The 21,376-nt window shown below is 34.8% G+C and overlaps 2 protein-coding genes across 4 annotated transcripts; one reads left to right on the forward strand and one right to left on the reverse strand.

Moving 5' to 3' along the window:
• Positions 1-308: 308 nt before the first annotated feature.
• On the forward strand, positions 309-13,396 carry LOC115971259 (protease Do-like 2, chloroplastic). Of its 3 annotated transcripts, none has more exons than XM_031091059.1 (21): positions 309-579; positions 3,341-3,520; positions 3,935-3,985; positions 4,861-4,934; positions 5,108-5,171; positions 5,913-5,957; positions 6,755-6,862; positions 7,513-7,590; positions 7,693-7,759; positions 7,950-8,008; positions 8,276-8,375; positions 9,082-9,161; positions 10,695-10,751; positions 11,345-11,448; positions 11,642-11,729; positions 11,840-11,925; positions 12,067-12,091; positions 12,208-12,279; positions 12,563-12,613; positions 12,694-12,754; positions 12,839-13,396. In XM_031091059.1, exons 1-21 carry the CDS (start codon positions 379-381, stop codon positions 13,084-13,086), a joined length of 1,899 nt encoding a protein of 632 aa, XP_030946919.1. In that variant the 5' UTR covers positions 309-378; the 3' UTR covers positions 13,087-13,396. The 3 variants fall into 3 exon arrangements, with proteins under 3 accessions (XP_030946919.1, XP_030946920.1, XP_030946921.1); XM_031091060.1 differs by having other exon boundaries at positions 12,842-13,396; XM_031091061.1 differs by lacking the exon at positions 5,913-5,957.
• Positions 13,397-13,745: 349 nt separating this feature from the next.
• Positions 13,746-17,045, reverse strand: LOC115969858 (probable indole-3-pyruvate monooxygenase YUCCA10). The gene is made up of 4 exons (XM_031089490.1): positions 16,340-17,045; positions 15,852-16,085; positions 15,532-15,657; positions 13,746-14,112 (listed from the first exon to the last, which is right to left on the reverse strand). The coding sequence occupies exons 1-4, from the start codon at positions 16,949-16,951 to the stop codon at positions 13,948-13,950; spliced, it is 1,137 nt and encodes a 378-aa protein (XP_030945350.1). The 5' UTR covers positions 16,952-17,045; the 3' UTR covers positions 13,746-13,947.
• Positions 17,046-21,376: the final 4,331 nt, after the last annotated feature.

Below are 21,376 nucleotides of genomic sequence, written 5' to 3' on the forward strand. Positions count from 1 at the left end.
CGAATGGCACTTCTAGTTCTAGCCCATTGCACAGGGAGGACTCTTGATCGATTTCTAGAAACTCTATTTGTCTACTTAATACTACTACAACAACAACAATAAAGCCTACGTCCCAATCGTTAAGTCTACGTAATGTAAACAACCCGGGGCGGGGTAAAAGGTCCGTATGATTTTAAATTGGGCTTGGGCTAAGCCCACTCCTACCTGTTTATTCCAAATGGGCTTCTTTTTTGGCCCAATTGATCAAAAAGCAGTGACCTAATCCACTTTCAGTACCAACCAACTAGAGGATAAGGAAAAATTGAAAGTACTTTTAAAAGTTTCAGTCTTTGTTTTCAGTTTGTAGGAGCTCCGAGCTTCATATTTTTTCAGTTAAAAATGGCCGTTACAGTTGCGATCTGCTGCTTCTCTGCGCTGAGCTCCACCGTTAAATCCCGTTACTCTCTTGCCGCCGCCGCCGCCTCCCAACACCGCTTCTCCACGTCGCGCACATCCATTGGCTCCATCTCTTCCAATCACAGCCACAGCCACAGCCGCACTTCTTCGAATCCCAAAAATGGCTCCCGCTCCCACAGAGAAGTAAAACCCTACCTCCCTCTCTTTCTCCCCAATACATTCATGTCAATGACTCTGTTTTCTCTGCACTTAGGCCATGTAGAATGACATTATTGAAGTAATGCAAGTGTTAATTTATTATTGTTGTTTTCAAATTTTGTGTTGGTTTATTTATAGTGTCAATGTGTATGGTATGTAGAAAGAGTGTATGACATTGTATATGTTGATGAGACTACTTGAAGATTGGAGCTGTTCAAATATATCTCTAAAACAAAATAGTATAGATAGGTAATTTCTAAATCAGTAAGACTAGGGGTACATTTTTCACAACTTTTTTACTACTCTGACATGGCTTCTTGTGATTAATCATGCATTAAAAAAGTCTGTGTACTTGTATAAAAAAAATGTCATTATATTAATAATTCATTTTAAGAAACTTTTTATGGGAATTTGAAAAAGCTATAAAAAAGGGTTAGTCACTTTTTCATTTTTTCATAAAAAGTTTCCTACAATAGTTTATTAATGGATGCCTTAAGGGCATACGTTAGTAAAATCCATAAAAATGTGATGTCAGTTGGTGATAGGTCATGTTAACATTTTTGAAAAATGTTGTGTCCCTAGAGCATTAATGTCTCTAAATTTGGATCAAATTACTAGAGTAAAATGGCATGAAATTTTTTTTAGTAACTTGAATTTGAATGGTGGATGGAAGTGCATACATGGGCAAAAATAGGCCAATTTTTTTAGTACAAAATATGTTAAAATTATTATTTGAATAACATTAATAGAAGTAGTAAAAATTTGATATGTTAATTAAACAAGTGATAATTAGTTTTGCTTTTGAATAAAATTTTCCAGTTCATAAAATAAAATAAAATAAAAATAAAAACAAGTGATAAGAGTATAATTATGAATAGGATAGAATGTGACTGACAGTTGAAGAGTCATGGTTGACCTTAGAATGTTGGGACTAAGGTGTTGTTGCTGTTGTTCTTATTGTTTTATCTCTTATACAAGAACCTTTAACCTTTTGAAGAATGGAGATCCTAAATTGTTTAAAAATTTCACCTATATGGGAGAAAATGGGCAAGATCCTATCAAGATTGATAAGGCAACTATCCTAGTTTCTCCTTAGATTAATACTGAAATACTTGTTAGTTAAATATATTTTCTTTTAAAATGACTTGGTGATATATAAGTTAAAGATGCTACCCCATTAAAAAGCACATTTGAGGAATTCAGAACTGTTGTTCAGAAGAAAAAAAAGAAAGTGCTGGACATTGACATTAGGAAGATAACATTGAGAGAAAATTTAACCTTAAATATGGTGAGGGTCAAGGGGATAAGAAGTGTGGTGTTTACCCGTCGAGATGGGTGGTTTGGGGATAAGAAGCGTGGTGTCTTTTAATCAAGCTTTATTAGGAAAATGGTTGTGGAGATATGGTCATGAAGTTACCCATCTTCGGCGGCGAGTTATCTCCACAAAATATGGTGAGGGTCAAGGGGGGTGGTGTACTAAAGTGTGCAGGAGGACTCATGGGTGTGGCCTATGGAGAAGCATTAATGGAGGGTGGGAGAGCTTCTCTAAGCATCTGTCTTTTGTAGTGGGTGAAGGCACTCGTATATGCTTTTGGCACGATAGGTGGATTGGTGATAATACCCTGAGCTCTATGTGTGTTTAGTGGTCAAGGATGCTTGTATCTCTGAGGTTTTGTGGATTCCAGAAGGGGGTACTGTTAGAGTATGGGATTTAAGGTTTTATAAAGCTTTTGAAGATTGGGAGCTAGATGCATCTTATTCCCTATTCCAGCTTATCCAAACTCGTATTCCTCGGGGTGATAGGAGTGACACTCTTTGTTGGTGGTTAAAGGTGATGGTAAGTTTGACACCCGATCTTATTACCATGCGATTTGGGGTGCTTCGAATTCTTTGTTTCCTTGGAAGGGTGTTTGGAAACCAAAGATTCCTAGGCAAGTGGCATTCTTTTTGTGGACTGCTAAACATGGTCGGATCCTCACTTTGGATAATCTAATGCTTAGGGGTCGCCCGTTGGCTACTTGGTGTTGTATGTGTTGTTGTGATGGGGAGTCGGTGGACCACCTTCTTCTTTATTGTCCTGTTTCTCATTCCCTTTGGACTTTTACACTTCAGGCTTTTGGTATTCATTGGGTTATGCCAGGATCAGTGGCGGGTTTGTTATCTTGTTGGCATCAGTGGCTTGGGAAACATAATTCGGACATTTGGAATTTGGTTCCAAGGAACTTCATGTGGATTATGTGGTTGGAACGAAATCGTTGTTCCTTTGAGGATAATGAGAAGATGTTGGATGAGTTAAAGGTTTTATACCAATGTAGTCTTTTGGAGTGGTCTCGTTGTTGAGGTTTTACTGATTGTTCTTCTCTCTCAGAGTTTATGTCTTCCCTTAGCTTAGTTTCCTAATTACTCGTTTTGCTATGCTATTTGTTCTATTATTTCTTGTTGTTCATCATCATGAACAACTTGTACTTTTCCTTTTTTTTTTCTCATTAATAATAGTTTTTTGATTACCTATCAAAAAAAAAAAAGGGTTCAAGTGTTTAGAATATGTGGTTCAACCAAATTTTAAAGCTTGAAGACCTTTGTATCTCTTATGCCTATTGCAAGAGAGTGTAAAGAGGAAATGAGGGAGAGAAGAATTGTTGAAACCTCTGTGCTAGTGTCATTTATGTTGTGATCTATATATTCAAATGTTAGTTCAAAGTCACCTTTGTGTTTAAATTTTAGAATCTTGGTTTACTATATGCAGAAAGAGGCTGTTCCCCAAAAGAAGACACCGAGAAGATCAAGTGATGAAAGGCCTTGTTCATATGCTGATGGAAATAGCGGTAAAGGGAATGTGGGACGTTTTCAATCATCAGCTTTTAAATCATTTGGCACGCAAAGAAAAGACAATAAGGAAATTCTGTTTGATATGAAGGAGCAGCAGGTACAGTCTCTAGCCCTTGATTTTTACTGGAGATTGTTATGTATTTTGGCTTTAGGATTCCTACAAAGTTTTCTAGGAGAAGGTTGTCTTAATGACCTGACATGTTGTTTGATATTGTTTGTGTATGAAATGTCATCCTGGCATTTTCTAGTGTTAGGAAATTAATGTTATAAGCATCCCTTTCCTTGCGAAGAGCCTTTACTAAGAAAACTTGGTTCTCAGGATCTATTAGTTTGCAGCTTCTACAGCTATTGATCCTACTTATATAATATATTAGAAGCTTTGTAAATTCACTTGTTCTATTGTATTTTTTTCTTGTATACTTTATAACCTCTACAAATCAATTTGAACAAGTTTATTCTTGATCTTATCTTTCCACTATTTTATCATACAAGTTGATTGCACTGGTTTCAGGTTCAACCTGGGAATCTTCAAGAGGCAGCTTTTCTTAATGCTGTTGTGAAGGTAAAAGTTTTCAATAATTTTTTTCAACTCATTTACTCTGATAAATGATAATGGAGCTAGACATCTTACATCCCACTTTTCTTGAACTTTTCCAGCTTTCCATGAAAAGTACCTTCACATATTTATGTTTGGAGTAGTTCAAGTTAATTGTGGTAACTTCCTTGCTCACATTGTGTATGCTTAATGCAAAGCTCATGCGGATTTGGAGTACCATAATAACCTGATCTGGTGTCCCATGGCTTGTGATAAATGCACCTGTCTCTATACTTTTGACACTTATATTCTACATTCTTCTAAAAAAATTGCTTATTGGATATTGGGGATAATCAATAAAGCTATCATCACTTCTTTGGCTCTAGGGAGTCCCAATAGTGCACAGTTACTTATTGAAAAAAAAAAAAAAAAAAGTGTACAGCCCATCGCTCATTCTAGTCAAAACAGCTATATGATGTTCCAAATATGACTGAAGAATGTTACCTGAGCTATTTCTAAGAGAAATTGCTCCTGCTTTAAATTGGTCAAGATATATTATTAACTCTTTGTATGTTGTTGCGGTGGGGTGGAGGCTCACTGTTATATCTTTTCAGAGGAGCAATTAATGGATGTCCAAATTCCTCTCTGTGTAGACAAACTCAATTTATTATTTGTGAAATTCATTAATCATGAGCTGTAAGTTTTTCCAATGAGCTTTAGCTCAATTGGCACTCCCTTCCCTTGCAACTGCTTGGTGGAGGGTGAGGTTGTGGGTTCAAGACCCACTGGGTGCATATGTAAGTTAGCTAATAAATAAAAAATTATATCTCAACATTTGAAGTATCTGCCCATAATTGTGTTTTATTTATTTTCTGCTTATTAGTTCTATGTCATTTGCTTAGGTTTACTGCACCCATACTGCCCCAGATTATTCCCTTCCTTGGCAAAAACAAAGACAGTTTACAAGTACTGGAAGGCAAGTTTTAAAATATATAGCTATTAATTGTTCCAGAAAAATGTAGAAATATCTTTCAAAAACTTTCAATGAGTTGAAGGTGGTTACTTTTGTGGCGCATTCATTGTGCCCATCATTAAAACGTGTTTCATTAATTCATAAGTTTTTATTTTTTTTTTATTTTTTAAATGCAGTGCTTTTATGATCGGGGATGGGAAACTTCTGACAAATGCACATTGTGTTGAACATGATACACAGGTATTGTACTAAGATGTCAAAACTGGACATTATGATAGCCCTGAAACCAGTCGTACATAAATCACTAGCCTTAACTATCATTTTAGAGTATTTGGAGTAAGAGAAATGCTATGCTTTGAACAGTGTGAACTCTCAATCTTAGATCTGAAACTTTCATTCTGCAGCAACTAATTAGAATGGTTTGTTATTAGACCATATATTTGATTTGCCAAATATACCAAGTTCTATTTGAGTATGAATGCTTCAGGGAAGTTTTCCTTTTTCAATCTTCGTGAGATGCTAGATCTTTGTAATTGTCATTGTTAATTAATGAATTTCGTGTACATGGGTTGTGCCCTTGTAGTGCGTTTTTAATGAATTAATTTTACTTATTAAAAAATCACTAGTCTAAACTTTAAAAAATTCATATTAAAACAATGGATGCAGTGCCTTGCATATGGAGCTGCTATTGCCTGTTATCATTAGAAATAGGTAGAGAGGATTCAATTCTAAACATGCAGCACCTTGCCTACTGAGCCCCAATTTCTCACTGTGAGCTAGATCCTTGGAACTTGAAATACTTAAGTTTACCAACTAGCCGAGAAATCAGCAAGTTCCATTGTTAATCTTAAACTTTTAGTACTTTGTGTCAAATTTCATATATTTATTTTATTTTAATCTTTCGATTAATTTACCATGTAAGCTCTGGTATAAGTTTCCTGAATTCAATGATGTCATTATCTATTTCTTCAATGATCTTAGGTAAAAGTGAAGAGAAGGGGAGATGATACAAAATATGTTGCTAAGGTATGCTCCTTCAGAAATTACCTTTATGGTTTCTAGCGTCCTTAAACATTGTGAATTGGTGTATTATGTTTGGTACAACAGTGAGCATAAATGGACTCCTTGGAAGTAAAATGGATTCCAGGGATGTGAGTGTTGGTGGCTTGTTTTATGGGTCACTCGCCTACAATTTCATCAAAAGGATTTTGGTTCTTAAAATTATATTGTTGGGTCAAAGCAAAAGGCACTAAAGTCAAGCACAATCATTGGGATTGATGCTTATTGTCAAAAGAAAAGATGAAAGACGAACACTGAACTAAGCAATGAATTACATTGGGTAGAATGTTCTTGAATGAAAATTGTCTTTAATAACACAATGAGTATTTTTTTTACAGCTGATCTTTTGGCTAATTTTTTGGCAATATAGAGCCATTAACCTTTTTTAGATGGTTGTGCTTTGACTGGCATATTCAAGATCAAACTTGTGGTCCTAGTGTTTAACTCAATCTTGCCAATCTTTTAAATTCACAAATTTCAAGCTAAGTGCTTCTGAGTTGCTTTATTTGAGTTTTTCTGTTTAAGATGGTATGGTGCTTATTGTACTTTGGTAAGATGGTATTATACTCCTAAGTTGCTTGATCTATGTTTTTTATTAGTGATTTTTGAGGGACTTAAATGTGCTTGAACTTATGTAACTTTAAATGATTTGCTTGTCACATTGGCAAATGAAATAAAAAGATATTTTCAATCGCATAACTGTTGGGAATTTACTGAGTGCTTCCTCAGTTGTTCACCTTGATACATAATGATCTTATTTACAGGTTTTAGCAAGGGGTGTTGATTGTGACATAGCTCTGCTTTCAGTAGAAAGTAAGGAATTTTGGGAAGGAGCAGAACCACTCAATTTTGGGCACTTGCCACGTCTTCAGGTCCAAACTACCCCTTTTTATTGTAGGAATGCTACCATATGTACTTCTTATTCTTTATTTTTCTATTTAGGTCACTCTGTGATTTTGCACTGCCTTAGTCAAAGATTTGAAAAGCCATCAGTGTGGTAATAACCTTGATGAATCTAGGTGGCTAAGGAATAAATATTTGCACAATTAAGAAGTTTTCATCAATCAACAGGCATTGGGTTGAGTTCTTCACCTTAATTGAAAGGATGATTTCCTGTAGTATAACCAAACAACTGTTAACTTTATTACATCACAATTTTTTTTGAAAACCAATATTTAGCATCTACTTCATGGCCCCCTCTGAACTTATAGAAAGGTTACATCTGTTCCATGATTTTAGAAGCTATATCTGACCACCAAATCCATAATTGACATAAAATATTCTGGGATTAAATACAGTTCCATATTTCTTATTTGAAAGTTGCTTAGAGCCATGGTTCTGTACCACCTATGCCAAGGTTATTTAACTTGCTCAAATGATCAAAATGTGAAAATTTCCAGCTAGATGTAATTTTTTTTGTTGAGATTTTTAATTCATAGTTTGGAAATTTTCTTTGTACTTGCTGTAAACATCTCTTCTAGGAAAATATTTTAAACTGCTCTTTATGCCGCTTTCTGAGCAGGAAGCAGTAACTGTTGTAGGATATCCCCTTGGAGGAGACACCATATCAGTGACAAAGGGAGTAGTATCACGTATAGAGGTTTGATTTCTAGTCACTTTTGATGCCATCAATTATGCTAGTGTCATGTTGTCTTGGAACATAGTTTATATGTCAAGTTTCTTACCATTTTTATATTATCAGGTTACATCATATGCACATGGATCATCTGATTTGTTGGGAATTCAAATTGATGCGGCAATAAATCCTGGTTGGTAGAAGACTTAGATTTATAACTGTAATCCTTTCATGTTGAAACATTCCAATTGATGTTATTTCAATAGCTCAATTTTTACAACTCCCCCCTTCTTTTTTTGTCTGAATATCATTTCTCTTTTTGGTATTCTAAACATTATTCCATATCATTGTGATAGCAACTGCTTATACTTGCTAGATTTTAGGTAATAGTGGTGGTCCTGCATTCAATGATCAGGGGGAGTGCATTGGGGTGGCTTTTCAGGTAAATTTTCTGGCACATTGTCAAAGTTAATAATTCATTGTTTAGTTGGGCTTAAATTCCTTGGATACATATCTCTAATTGTAATGTTCCTTCCACTTGCTAACTTGGGCAGAATGCAACATGCTTGTCATGCCAAGTCATTTTCTTAGTTATGTTGACTGATAATTTGTAATATCTTTTGCTCATGTCTATGCAAAGACCACTTGTTCTTATATCCAGATGCTTATTTTTCTGGTCTATTGTTTTTTTACAAGACACTTCCTTTAGGTTTACAGATCTGAAGAGGCTGAGAATATTGGATATGTAATTCCAACTACGGTTGTGTCTCATTTTCTGAATGACTATGAAAGGCATGGGAAATACACTGGTGAGAATCTCTTCTTCACTTGCATATACACAAGAGGCATATTTGGGGTGCTTTTCTGCAAGATCAATGTATGGATTTTAACAAAGATTAATAGTGCAACAGCATCTAGAAAGCAAAAGCGTAGACTTCTCTCATATCACTTTAGGGATGTAAATTTATTTTATGACCCTCAAAGTGATTATTCCAATTCCTCTCAACTTTAGTGACAATCGGATTGTTGTAAGAGCAATATATGAATTGTAATTTTATACTTTATCCTTAAACAAGAATTTTTCCTTCCTAATCTGATTTAGCCTCTACACTTTATAAGTGGCCCGTGTGTTCTGTTCTCCCCCACCCAGAGTTGATGTTTCTTGTCTTTGCCATATTATGGTAAAGTTGTTTCTTCATAGGTATTTTTGTTATAGACATTATACACTTGGTCAAATGTCTGCATATTTTTGCTTTATGATGTTTACCACAAATGCTTGTGCTAGACTAGACAGAAGCAAAGATAAATGTAACTGAGTGATGGTAGTAGTAGATCTCAGTAGCATGAATGCCTTTAAAATCTGTGATCCACATGTAACACGTGCTGTTAATTATTATTATTTATCTATTTCATATTACTGATTTTACCCCTCTCTTTTTTTCTCAAGTTTATTTCAAAGACTCAAAGAAGTAATACATGAAAATGTGCCAAAAAAGTTTAAAATTTAATTTCCAGGTTTCCCTTGTCTTGGCGTCTTGTTGCAAAAGTTGGAGAATCCAGCCCTACGTGCATGCTTAAAAGTACAATCTAATGAGGTATGTGTCTTTACCTAGTTTAGAGGAGTTTCTTAAATCTGTTAAGAGTAATATAAAGATCTGTACACATTTTGTAGATATGTCATCTGCTATGAATATGCTAGACTTTCAGTATGCATTTTAAGTTGTCTGCATTATTTATGGTTTTTGTAATATTTTACACCAAAAAATTTGTAGGGTTGTGTTCTGAAAAGTTAATACCTACTACTAAAAGTCTTTCCTTTTGGTGGGGTAGTGATGGCACAAAACATTGCATGGCTAGAGAAGAAGTATCCTCTTTAGAAGCCTGAGGCAAAGCCAAACAAGAACTGTTTTTGGTCCGAGAATAAGTATCCATGATAGTTAATTAGGTCATTAATATTTTTATCTTATATTTTATTTGGTTTTTCGAGGGTGAAGGGTATTTTTGTAACTTGCAATTGTTGATTTTGGGCATTGAGTTTAATTTTGTCTATAGGTAAGTCTTATTTAGCTTATGGGTTTTTATGTGTGGGCTTGGTCCAATTTAATTAGGAACTTGTTTACTATTCAAAGTAGAGTCTATAATCTATACGAGTGTGTCATTGTGCTCAAATAAGAGAAGAGTTGATTCATAGAAAAACCGAGTGCTTTATTGAGGCAAGGTTTTGGCGTTCTGTAACTATTCTCGAAATTGTTCATGTGTTTTGTTCATGCTACTGTTCACGTGCACTATTTTGTATACAGTTCATAACTTATGGACAAATTCAAAATCAATTTCTTCTCACCTCTTTTGCAATCTTAGATAAATCCTTTCCTTCTCTTCCAAAAGTCTAATTATTCTTCACCCTCAGCCCTACTTTCTAAAGTTCCTGAATTCTCAAATTCTCTTTACAAGAACTACACCACAAACACTGTTGACAGATCCTCTAATCTGTCTTGCATCAGCTAGGATCATTTCTGGTGGTCCCAGGGAAGTTGGTTGGGTAACTTAGGGAGGGAAGAGGACCCCGCGCGGGGGGGGTGGGGGGGTGGCTGGGGGCTGTCAGGAGATGATAGGATGGAAGGAGTTGAATATGTGAAGGAAAGAGTGGAGGCTAAGAAAAAAAGTGAAAATGCCAATGAGGATGTCAAAACAGGAGGAAAGGAAGAGGTTCGATGTCTGTTAAAAAGATCCAATATATAATTAATGGATTTGATAAACATTGTGGTCAAAGAATTGCAAATGGCCAAGGTGATGAATGGGATTTTCTATGCAATTTTGTTGACATGAAAGAGTAGAGTTGAGGTGTTCACATGTAGTTGTTTCGGTTGTGTATAGATCATGTAATGTTATTTACTTCTAAAAAAGGGTATAGATCATGTAATGCATGAATTGCCTTGTCTAGTATTTAATTTTCAGGTTTGGTTTGAATATTAAATTAACTACTTTTTTCACATGATACATATGACACAAACACAAACACAAACATAATACTAATTCTTATTTTTATCCTCATGTGAACTTGGTAGCTCTATATCTACTAATTAGTTTAGTTTTCTCACACAGTTCCTCTTGATATCTGGCTTTTGCAGGGTGTACTGGTACGGAGAATTGAACCTACTTCTGATGCACATAGTGTCTTAAAGGAGGTAAGCTTGTCATATGCAGCTTCCAGAACTAGCTGCACTTTAGTTGCACTTCTACATTCTAAAGCAGTCACTTCAAAAGGACCATTGGTTCATTAGTGCTTCTTAATTTATACAGCTTATTAGATCTTTGATCATATTGATCTTATTTTTCTGGATAGTCTGAAAGCTGTTACAGGGAAAGGGGTAAAGGACTGTGAAATCAAAAGCAACAATATTAGGAGAGAAGTCAATGGGAAAACAGTGTTACATGAAAGAGGCTCTTAAGCTAGCTCTAGTGTCAAAGCATAATTATAAAGAGGCATTTTAATTTAGTCTGGTCCACCTTGCACTAGAATTTTATAATCCATCTCATATTTCCCTCTTATTCATGGGCATCTTTCCTGCATTATCCTTGTTTTTAGATATGTTTGTTTTATCAAACATTCTCGAAATTTTTCATAATTTTATCTACCCGACAAAACCAACTCGCCTACCAATAGAAGAAAAAAATTAATTTAATATAAGTTTTTCTGATTTGGCCTCCTCTCTATAGTGTACCAAACAATGTGAGTCTTCATATGTTAGGAACTGCAATTGTACTTTCTCTTTTCCAGGGGGACGTGATTGTAAGCTTCGATGATGTTCGAGTAGGATGTGAAGGAACAGTGCCGTTCAGAACAAATGAGCGCATTGCATTTCGCTACCTCATTAGTCAAAAGTAAAGGGCCCTAAATCTCTACTGAGGAATTATACTCAGCCTAGTACTTTCCCTTTTTTTAGTCTCTTCATGCCCATGACATTCATAGTGATTCTTTCCTGCAGTTTTTCTCCAAATCCATATTTTAGTGCTGTGACATTTTCAGGCCATCCTAATAATATTTGTCATTGTGAATAATGATTCTTTCATTCAGATTTGCTGGTGATGTGGCAGAACTTGGCATTATTAGAGCAGGAAACTTCATGAAAGTGCAAGTGGCTTTGAATCCACGAGTTCATTTGGTATGCATCAGAAAGTTTATATGTATGTAATGATGGAGTGCATTTATGTCACTTTTGTAAGTTTCATGTTGTGATGCTAATTAATTTGGGTTTCTTATGCCCTTACATAGGTTCCCTATCATATTGATGGAGATCAGCCTTCTTATCTAATAATTGCTGGTTTTGTGTTTACCCCACTCTCGGAACCCCTGATAGAGTACGTTAGTTTTCATTCCTGGCATCACAAAATTCTATTTGTAGATGCATTTTCCCTTTTCATGGCTACATGTTTTATTTTTGGAAGACTATTAATTCTAAGAACAAACTAATGCTTTTTTCGGCATTTATTTATCTACAGTGAGGAGTGTGAAGACTCTATAGGGGTAAGTTGTTTATAAAGGACACTTCTAACCACAATTATACTGTCAACTAATATTTTATGACCAGAGTCACATAACATTGGTTTGAAGTTTAATCAGTTGTTCTTTCTTGTGGTTAGTTGAAACTGCTGGCAAAGGCACATTATTCCTTGGCAAAGTTCAAAGGGGAGCAGATTGTGGTCTTATCACAGGTTAGCTTCATGCTTTCTTTCTTCTCCAAATATAGGCAGGATTGTTGAAACAATGTTGAATTATATCCAACATTGTACAAGTAGAACTTAATGCTTCTTTATGCTTTGCTTCTTTTATTGGTTTATGGGACAGGCATAGGTTCTGTATCCTGGCTATTTCTTCGTTTTACTTGGGAAGATTTATATCCAATTGCATTGTATTGAACTGCTATTCTTCTAGGGAATTTAAGTTGTGGACCTGGTGTTTTAGTTCAGTTTTGCTTACCTTTGTCTACATTGATAGGTCTTGGCAAATGAAGTGAACATTGGATATGAGGATATGAGCAATCAGCAAGTAAGTTACCAATTACCACTTACAACTTTGACAGGCAATGTCAGTTCGTGCATATGTATACTAAGACAAAAAAATTGCAGGTTTTGAAATTCAATGGAACTCGAATAAAAAACATCCGTCACCTAGCACATCTTGTTGATTGTAAGCGGCAACATCCCTCATTTGTTTCCTGTCTTTTTTTTTTTTTTTTAACTCTAATTTCTTATGGTTGTCTCTGCCCTTAAGCAGCATGCAAGGATAAATATCTAGTTTTTGAATTTGAAGACAATTATGTTGCTGTTTTGGAAAGGGAAACAGCTAGTGCTGCTTCCTCTAGTATTCTCAAAGGTTATGGGATTCCGTCAGAAAGATCTTCCGATCTGTTGGAGCCATATGTGGATTCATTGGGAGACAACCAAGCAATAGATCAGGATTTTGGTGACAGCCCAGTTTCAAATTTGCAAATTGGCATCGATGCACTCCTCTGGGCATAGTTACTGTAAGTTGAAAGGTCAATCTCATTTTTCTCAGCAGCCTCCAAATTGGTTACTCGAGCATATTCTCTTTTTTCCTGCTTACATGTTTTGTTTTTTCTATTTTTTATTTTTATTTTTTTTTGGGGTTGGGGGTGTTAATTAGCTTTGATTGTAACAATTTTCCTTATTATATCGATTAGGGAGAACATAGTCTGTATGAAATTACTGCCATTTTTCCAAGAAAGCAGTGATGTAATGATTTACAATAGTGTTCAATGATTAATTATTCAATGTAAAAGGAAATAAGATGTTTTTCTGATTCAAGTTTTATGCTTTTGCTCAACTCTTATTTTTGTATTGCAATTACTTGCATTAGATTAGTATCATAAAGCATGAAAAGGGGTTTGTTTCATCGATTGTGTAATCTCGATGGGTATCACATTCAAAAGTCATGATGTTGACTAAAGTTTCATTTAAGAGTTTGATTAACGGATGCCTTTAAGGCATTTGTTAATAAACCATTTTAGAAAAATTTTGATACCACTTTCATAAAAAATATAAAAAGGGTCAAAAAAGTAAATTGTCTTTTCTTTTCCCATAAAAAGTTTCTAAAAAGATGCAGTCATAACAAATTTAGTGTCCAAACACAAAGCAATAACAAATAAAGGGGGTCAAGATTGATCACGTAAGCTAGCTTATGAATATTTAAGACTTTTCTATTGTCCTCCTTTATTCTTAAAAGTGCTTGTAAAAGTTTCACTTGCTTTGCATTGCTTTCTCACAGCACTAATGCTCTACGAAAGCAACAAACAAAACAAGAATATATCACAGTAGCCGTTTTTTCTTGTGTCCTCTATTTTCATTCCTTGTTGGAGGACATTAAATAATAGACTTAATATCATTGGCTATGTTTTGGGCTTCAGTGCTAGCTCCATAAAACCCTCTTTGAAGTAGCCCAACGCAGTATAACCCATTCTTTCCCTTCCAATGGTTAGGATTATTGGGCTTTGCAAGCCCGTTCTCATTCAAAAGATAATCATCCCCCTGCACAAAACAAAAAAATTTGTTAATTAAGAACTAAGAAATCTTTTTTTATTTTTTTATTTTTTATTTTTTATTTATGTAGTTTTAGCATGTGTTTGTTATTGTATAAACTTTGAAGATTTATTCTTTAAAAGTGGATTGTCTTTTGGGACATGTTTTAAACTTTTATTCCACGGCAAAAAGTAACAAGAAACTAAATGAGAAAAACCCTAACTAGCCAAATTATGGGCTGCTCAATTCCCATTTCTTTGGTGCCTTAACATGGCTCGGATGTCCTCAACAATCTGCATCACTGTCACCTCCCACCTAATAGGCTATTCATCATCTTCATATGCTTGCATGATTGTCCTAGTATCTCATTCAATTATGGATTGAGAAAAAACCCTTCTTCAATTGCTAGTTCTAAAGAGCATTTTCCACATACTACTATGCTCTTGATTAAATCTTTGAGAATTTATAATCTAATTAGCAGATTTTTAAAACTGAAAAAGTACCAGTTTTATCACCAATCCATACTCTCTTGTCTAAGCTTTGAGTGCTTGGGATAGGGATACTCTTAATGGCTGTAATAGAATCTGCATCAATAATTGGACCAATTTATGCACATCCCAACTCCCAAAATGTTGATGAAGTACGTTAGCCACCATCAGAGGTTGAACCTCAAATCACTTTAAACTTGGTTTTAGGTTTAAAACACAAACGGAATCTATGGGTCCTTCCAAACCTCAATGTCTACTCCATTCCTCACTAGGTAACACATACCCTTTTGTTATGGGTTTTTTTGCAACTTTCAATTCCCCTCCACACCTAGGAAGCAGACCGAGCTCTTTTCCTTTCTAAAATACGAATTAGACAACTTTATAACTTACTGTAAGATAATGAGAAGTGCTATTTTTGGTTCAAATTTGAACTTATCACTGAGAATACTTTTTTGCCTTAATAATAACAACCAGTAACAACCTGTCATTTATAATTTGTTGTGAAAATGTTGTGGATATAACATTTCTCTAAAATAATCATTCCCTTCTATATTACTAGTCATTTTTAAATTCATCTTATATATATATATATATATATATATATTTTTTTTTTTAGAAAATTCAAGAGAACATCATTTGATATATTGTCTTTAAATTAAAAGGTATAAAATTTTAAAACTATTGTTCTTTTAAACCAAGATAAAACTAGTAAAAACTAAAAACTAAGAATTATCCTTTCATTTCTCAAAAAGAAAAAGAAAAAGAAAAAAAGAATTATCCTTTCAAATATATAAGCAAAATGATAAATTAGAAAACTTATTAATATAATATTTATTGACTTTTAAAAAATAATTATATTTTGGGACACTCCAAAATAAAATAAAATAAAATAAAAGACTAACAATATGACTATATGAGACCGAATGTATAGTATCATTACCTTAAGCCACAAGTTTGTTGACCTCTTGAATCCAGTACAAAAAACAATTGTGTCGAATGAATGTGACTTTCCGTTCTTGAATATTATGTCATTGCCTCTTATGTTTAGTATTTCTGCGGGCAATACCTGAGTAATATGTGGAAGAATCAAATAGACAAGCGTTCAAAGCAAAAAAAAGAAAGAAGGAAAAAAAAAAAAAAAACAGGAGCTTAAAAGATAGAAGATTAGATTATATTATACTACATGATTTACACATGAAGATGAACTACATAATGCATCTTTTTTAAGCACCAACCATTCTCTCACTCAAAACTCTTTACCTGAATTTCTCCGGACTTGATCTTTTTACAGGTACCCACATCAATAAGAGGATACTTGCCATACATTCTTTTCATATAGAAAGGACCCTCTGTAGGCCTTCTTATCCCATACTTAGTCAAGTCCCCATAAACCAGCTTGCTAAGCATGACCACCAAGGAGTCCAACAAACTAGGCTTTAAATACTTCACTAAAATTCTGGCAAAGTCCATCATCTCTCGTGAGAGAATATGAATCTGCATATAAATCCAATTAATATTTGGTATTTGTAACCATTTTGCATGGTTATATTATAACAAAGCTGGTTATATAATAATAATAAGGGTAAAATTCAAGTTAGTGTATTCCTCAATTAAATTCAATCATGTAGTTGAATTTAACTGGTAGTACAAGTTTACAATACCTAAAGAACTGTAACTAATTTTTGTTTTAATAACAATGACCCATGAAAGAAAAATTATAGCTAAGTTAGATGAGATTAATTTCATACCGGACTTCGAATAATAATGGAAGTTTTGGCACCATGATTTGCAAGGTCTAAAGCAATCTCCATGCCAGAATTTCCAGACCCAACAACCAAAACATTCTTGTTTTTGAAATCCTTCCCTGATTTAAACTGAGTAGAATGAAGAACCTCACCGGTGAAAGTGTTTAATCCTTCAACCTCTGGGATATAAGGGTTGGTTGTTTCCCCAGTGGCTACCACTAAAAACTTTGCACAATATATCTCAACCTCACCTGAACTTGCATTCCTAGCCTTCACAAACCATCTCTTGGAAACTTCATTGTACTCAGCAGACTCCACATTCCTTTGGTACATAGGACTAATCTTGAAATGGGAGACATAGTCATCCAAGTATTGTGTGAACATGTTTTTGGGCACGTATTTGGGATAAGAGGCAGGGAAAGACATGTAAGGGAGTTCACAAAGTTCCTTTGCAAGGTGGAGGTGAAGACGGTCATAGGAGTATTTCTTCCATAGAGAAGCAATACAGTCTTCTCTCTCAAGTATTATGTATGGGATTGATTGCTGGCTTAGGCAAGCAGCTATAGCGAGCCCAGAGGTGCCCGCTCCAACTATTATTGCCACTTGTTCCTGCATTTTTTTTTTTTGAATCACTGGTTGCTTGGTGTCCTCTCTTTTGTTATTATAACTAAGGAAGTAAAGAGAGCTGCGCAAAGGCTTAGATAATATGGAATGGGTTGCCTTTTTGTATCCACATATTATTGTTTGGTTAATTTTTTTCATTGGTTTTAAAAGGATTTTAAACGGGTTATAATTGCACCAAGTGGCTTGTTATGGTTCATTAATCCGCTTAACTATTTTATCTTCAATATCGTCTACCGTTGGGGGTAGTTTGGTCTTTTCAGATAAAGCACTTAAAAGTTTGCCTACAGAGTCCCTGATAAGAGCATTTTTAGCAAATTTTTCAAATTTTTGTATTATTTGAAAAATAAACAATAACTTTTATATTTAATTACCTACTTTTTCAAATTCACTTTCCAACAGATTCTCTATCCAATTCTCTACCTCATTTAAATATTATTTTTTCATTCATTATTTATTCTTTTTTTAATCATTATTTATTCTTTTTTAACAAATATATCTTTCAATAAAAAGTGTTATGTTCACAACATTTTACGTAATATTTTCATAACAAAATTTATGTGAAAAGTTATTATTAGTTCTAATTTGAACTCACCACTGAAATTATTTTTTTACTCACCAATATTAAATAATAACAATTTATTATTTAAAATTTATTGTGAAAATATTGTGATAGCATTTCTTAATTGCTATTTCTTATTTTTTATATTATTTTTCCTTTCTTAATTACATCCATACGTTTCTTTTCTTTTACTTTTTTTTTTCTCTTGGCTTTTTCTCCACCACACACGTATCCCACTTATCTCTACCTACCCCTTCTTTTTCTTTTTCTAGTTCATTCCGGATCTCATTCTCTCTAGCTCTCTCTCACTTTTTCTCAAGTTCTCTCTTTTTTTACTTTGTCTATTTCTACTTGATTCTAGAACACTCTCTAGCATGATCTTTTGACTTCTATTTCTGCATCTATTTCCTTTCCTCTTCAGCCACTTCACACGCGTGCGCACGCACACACACACAGCCGACATGACCTTTGTCTATCTTTTTTTTTTTTTTTTTTTTTTTTTTTTTTTTTTTTTTTTTTTTTTTTTGATTCACTTTGTTGTTATGATGGAGCTTAGATAGGCTTTCATGCTCTTGATTTGATGTTTTTGTTTTGATTTTAGATTTGTTTTTCTAATTAAATTTGTATTTTCCCTTGTTTTTGATCTGTTATTGTGTTTGTGTTTTGATTGTGATACCGTTTGAGAGAGAGACAGATGAACAAAGAAGAGAAGAGGAAAGAGAAATAATATTTTTTTTTATTCAGTTGGGTATTTTTTAAGATAAAATAATGGTTTGGAGTTGTTACGATGTTCTCTCAATTAAGAGAACTACTATAGCAATTTCAAAAAAAAAATTGGAGAATCTGTGGCGTTAGATAAGCTGTTGGAGTGTGAACAATAACATTTGATGCTCCAAAAATAGAGATACAAACTCTGTTGGAGATGCTTTTACAACCCCAATTCCAGCCAGGTATGTGTCCTGAAATACCACCCCATCAAAATTAACTTTCAGCAGAGGACAAGGAGGTGGGATCAGCTTGTGATACCTGTCCTTTGGATGGTTAAAATTTGATCAAACCGTGCTGCTTGGAACACTTGCAATCTGTCAGTGGCTTCCCCAAAAATTTTTGGACACGGAATAGAGTCATCACCCACCCTTAAAGCATTCCTCTTTCTCCAAATCTCCCAAGCTACAGATGCAAACACCTCAGCTTGATTTGGTTCTTGGCTATTCAAAATCCCTGTTAGAATATCCCTAAAACAAGTGAACCGAGTAGATAGATTACTCCTGCATATATCCATCTCCCACCAAATTTCTTTGAGAACAAAGCAATCCCACAGTGCATGAATAGTATCTTCTGTTTCACCATTGCATATTTTGCACCTGTCATTGTGAGCTATTTTCCTCTTGAACAAGTTCTTCTTCGTAGGAAGTGATTCACAACTAGCACGCCATAAAAAGTGCTTTACTTTGTTAGGAATGTCAAGACTCCACAACTTCTTCCATAGTCCATTATTAGCTGTTGGATTGGATTGTCCAGGCTGCTTCAAGGCCTCACTGTCAGCTAGTAAACGATAAGCACTCTTCGTTGTGTTCACTCCATTTTTTGACGTTTGCCATATCAGAGTGTCTTCTGGCCTCCTATCACTAAGGGGTATATTGAGGATAGCATTGGCTTCATGCGGCATTAGTTCTTCACGGATTCTTTCTTCCAACCAGCAAGTGGTTTCTTCATCTATGAATGCACAAACATGAGTGTTATTTGGGAAGTTTTTTTTTGAGGAGATATGACTTGCTTGGAAAACTGGTTAGGGAGCCAGTTGTCACCTCTTATTAGGACTTTTTCCCCATTGCCAATTCTCCAAGTTGATCCTGTGCGCACCAGACTTCTAGAGGCTGTTTGGCCACCATTTTTTTATCACTCAATTTCTATCCCTCATCACTCTAAATACCAAGACTGTTTGGCACCATCACTTACTTTTCATCACTCAATATTTTTCATACTATTTGTGGGTCCCATATCTGTCATTAGTGCAACTTTTTTTTTTTTTCCACAAGTAGCTTCTTTTTTTTTTTTTTCCCCCTCCTAGGTTGGCTGTTCAGTCTGGGTTTTTTTTTTTTTTTTCTTTTTTCACCAAGTTTGGTGAGTCTAGGTACTAAAGAAAAAAAAAGAATAGAACAGAACAGACCGAACTAATATAAAAAAAGAAAAGAAAAAGAAACCCAGACTGAACAGCCAACCTAGGAGGGGGAAAAAAAAAAAGAAGAAGAAACCAGATCGAATAGCCAACCCAGAGAAGAAAGAAAGAAAAAAGGTCAAAGGTCAAAAGTTGTGACTGAGTATTGTTTGTGGGTCTTCTATGTGTGTTTAATTATAATATTGCCATTGAGTTATGAGTTATGGAAACTGAAAACAGTCAAAATGTGTTTTCAGTTTCCATAACTCATAACTCAAAAATCAGAGAATTGAGTGATGGAAACAGAGTTATGGAAACAGAGTTATTGTTTGCCAAACAACCTTTTTACTATGGGTCCCACCATTTTTGAGTTATGAGTTATGAAAACTGAGAATTGAGTTATGAAAATTGTGAATCCAAACGGCCCCCTAGCTTTCAATATGCTTTGCCAGGCATAACATCCTTTCCTCTTAACCTCATCATCCAAGATTGTACAATGTGGGAAATATTTGGCTTTGTAGAGTAGTGAGTCAGTGTTGTGTATTAACCTCCAAACTTGTTTGCCAAGAAGAGCAAGGTTGAATTGTTCCAAGTCTTTAAATCCCAAGCCACCTTGATTTTTTGGTAGGCATAATTTTTTCTAGCTCACCCAGTGTGATTTCCTCTCATCCCCCTTATAACCCCACCAAAATTTCCATACTAAGGACTCTATGTCCTTGCATAAACTCCTATGGAGTTTGAAACAATTCATAGTGAAAGTTGGCATAGCTTGTACCACCGCCTTGATGAGGACTTCTTTACATGCTTGGGATAAGAGTTTTTCCTTTCACCCTTGCATTTGGTGCCAGATTCTCTCCCTAATATAGCTAAAGCTTTGTTTTTTTGTCCTTCCCACAAATGAAGGAAGACCCAAAATTTTTTCATATTGGGAAATGGCCACAACTCCAAGCAAAGTTTTAATGGATTCTTGTATTAATCTCTGCGTGTTGGTGTTGAAAAAAATCTGCGTTTTGTCATGGTTAATTTGCTGGCCCGATGCCTGCTCATATTTGTCAAGCACTTCCAAGATAGCTCCGCAATCATGGTTATTTGCCTGACAAAAAAGAAGGCTATCATTAGCAAAGAACAAATGAGAGACCCTAGGTCCATTCTTGCATAGAGAAACACCTTTGATTGCATTATGTTCAGCTTGCTTAATGAGGGAATGAAGTCCGGAATGAAGTCCTTCAGCATATAGGAGAAATAATTAAGGTGATAGAGGGTTTCCTTGACGAAGACCTCTATTAGGGTGAAACAAACCATGGGATTCTCCATTAATAATCACCGAAAAAGAAACCGATATAATGCATGTGCTAATGAGGGCAATCCATTTATCATCAAAAGCCAATTTTTTCATTATTTTTTCCAGAAAGACCCATTCAACTCTGTCATAGGCTTTCCTCATGTCAAGTTTTACGGCCATGAAACCAGTTTTTCCTTGTCTTTTATTTTTTAGGTGATGAAGGGTTTCAAAAGCTACAAGGATATTGTCTGTGATAAGACGGTCTGACATAAACACACTTTGGGATTTGGATATAAGTTTTGGGAGGATTTTTTTGAAGGCGATTGGCTGCGGACTTGGAAATTAATTTGTACATGACATTACAAAGGCTAATGGGGTGAAATTCTTTCGCTCTTTCTGGACTTTTTATTTTTGGGA

This window comes from Quercus lobata, chromosome 12, assembly GCF_001633185.2.
Source record: "Quercus lobata isolate SW786 chromosome 12, ValleyOak3.0 Primary Assembly, whole genome shotgun sequence".
Taxonomy (NCBI): Eukaryota; Viridiplantae; Streptophyta; class Magnoliopsida; order Fagales; family Fagaceae; genus Quercus; species Quercus lobata.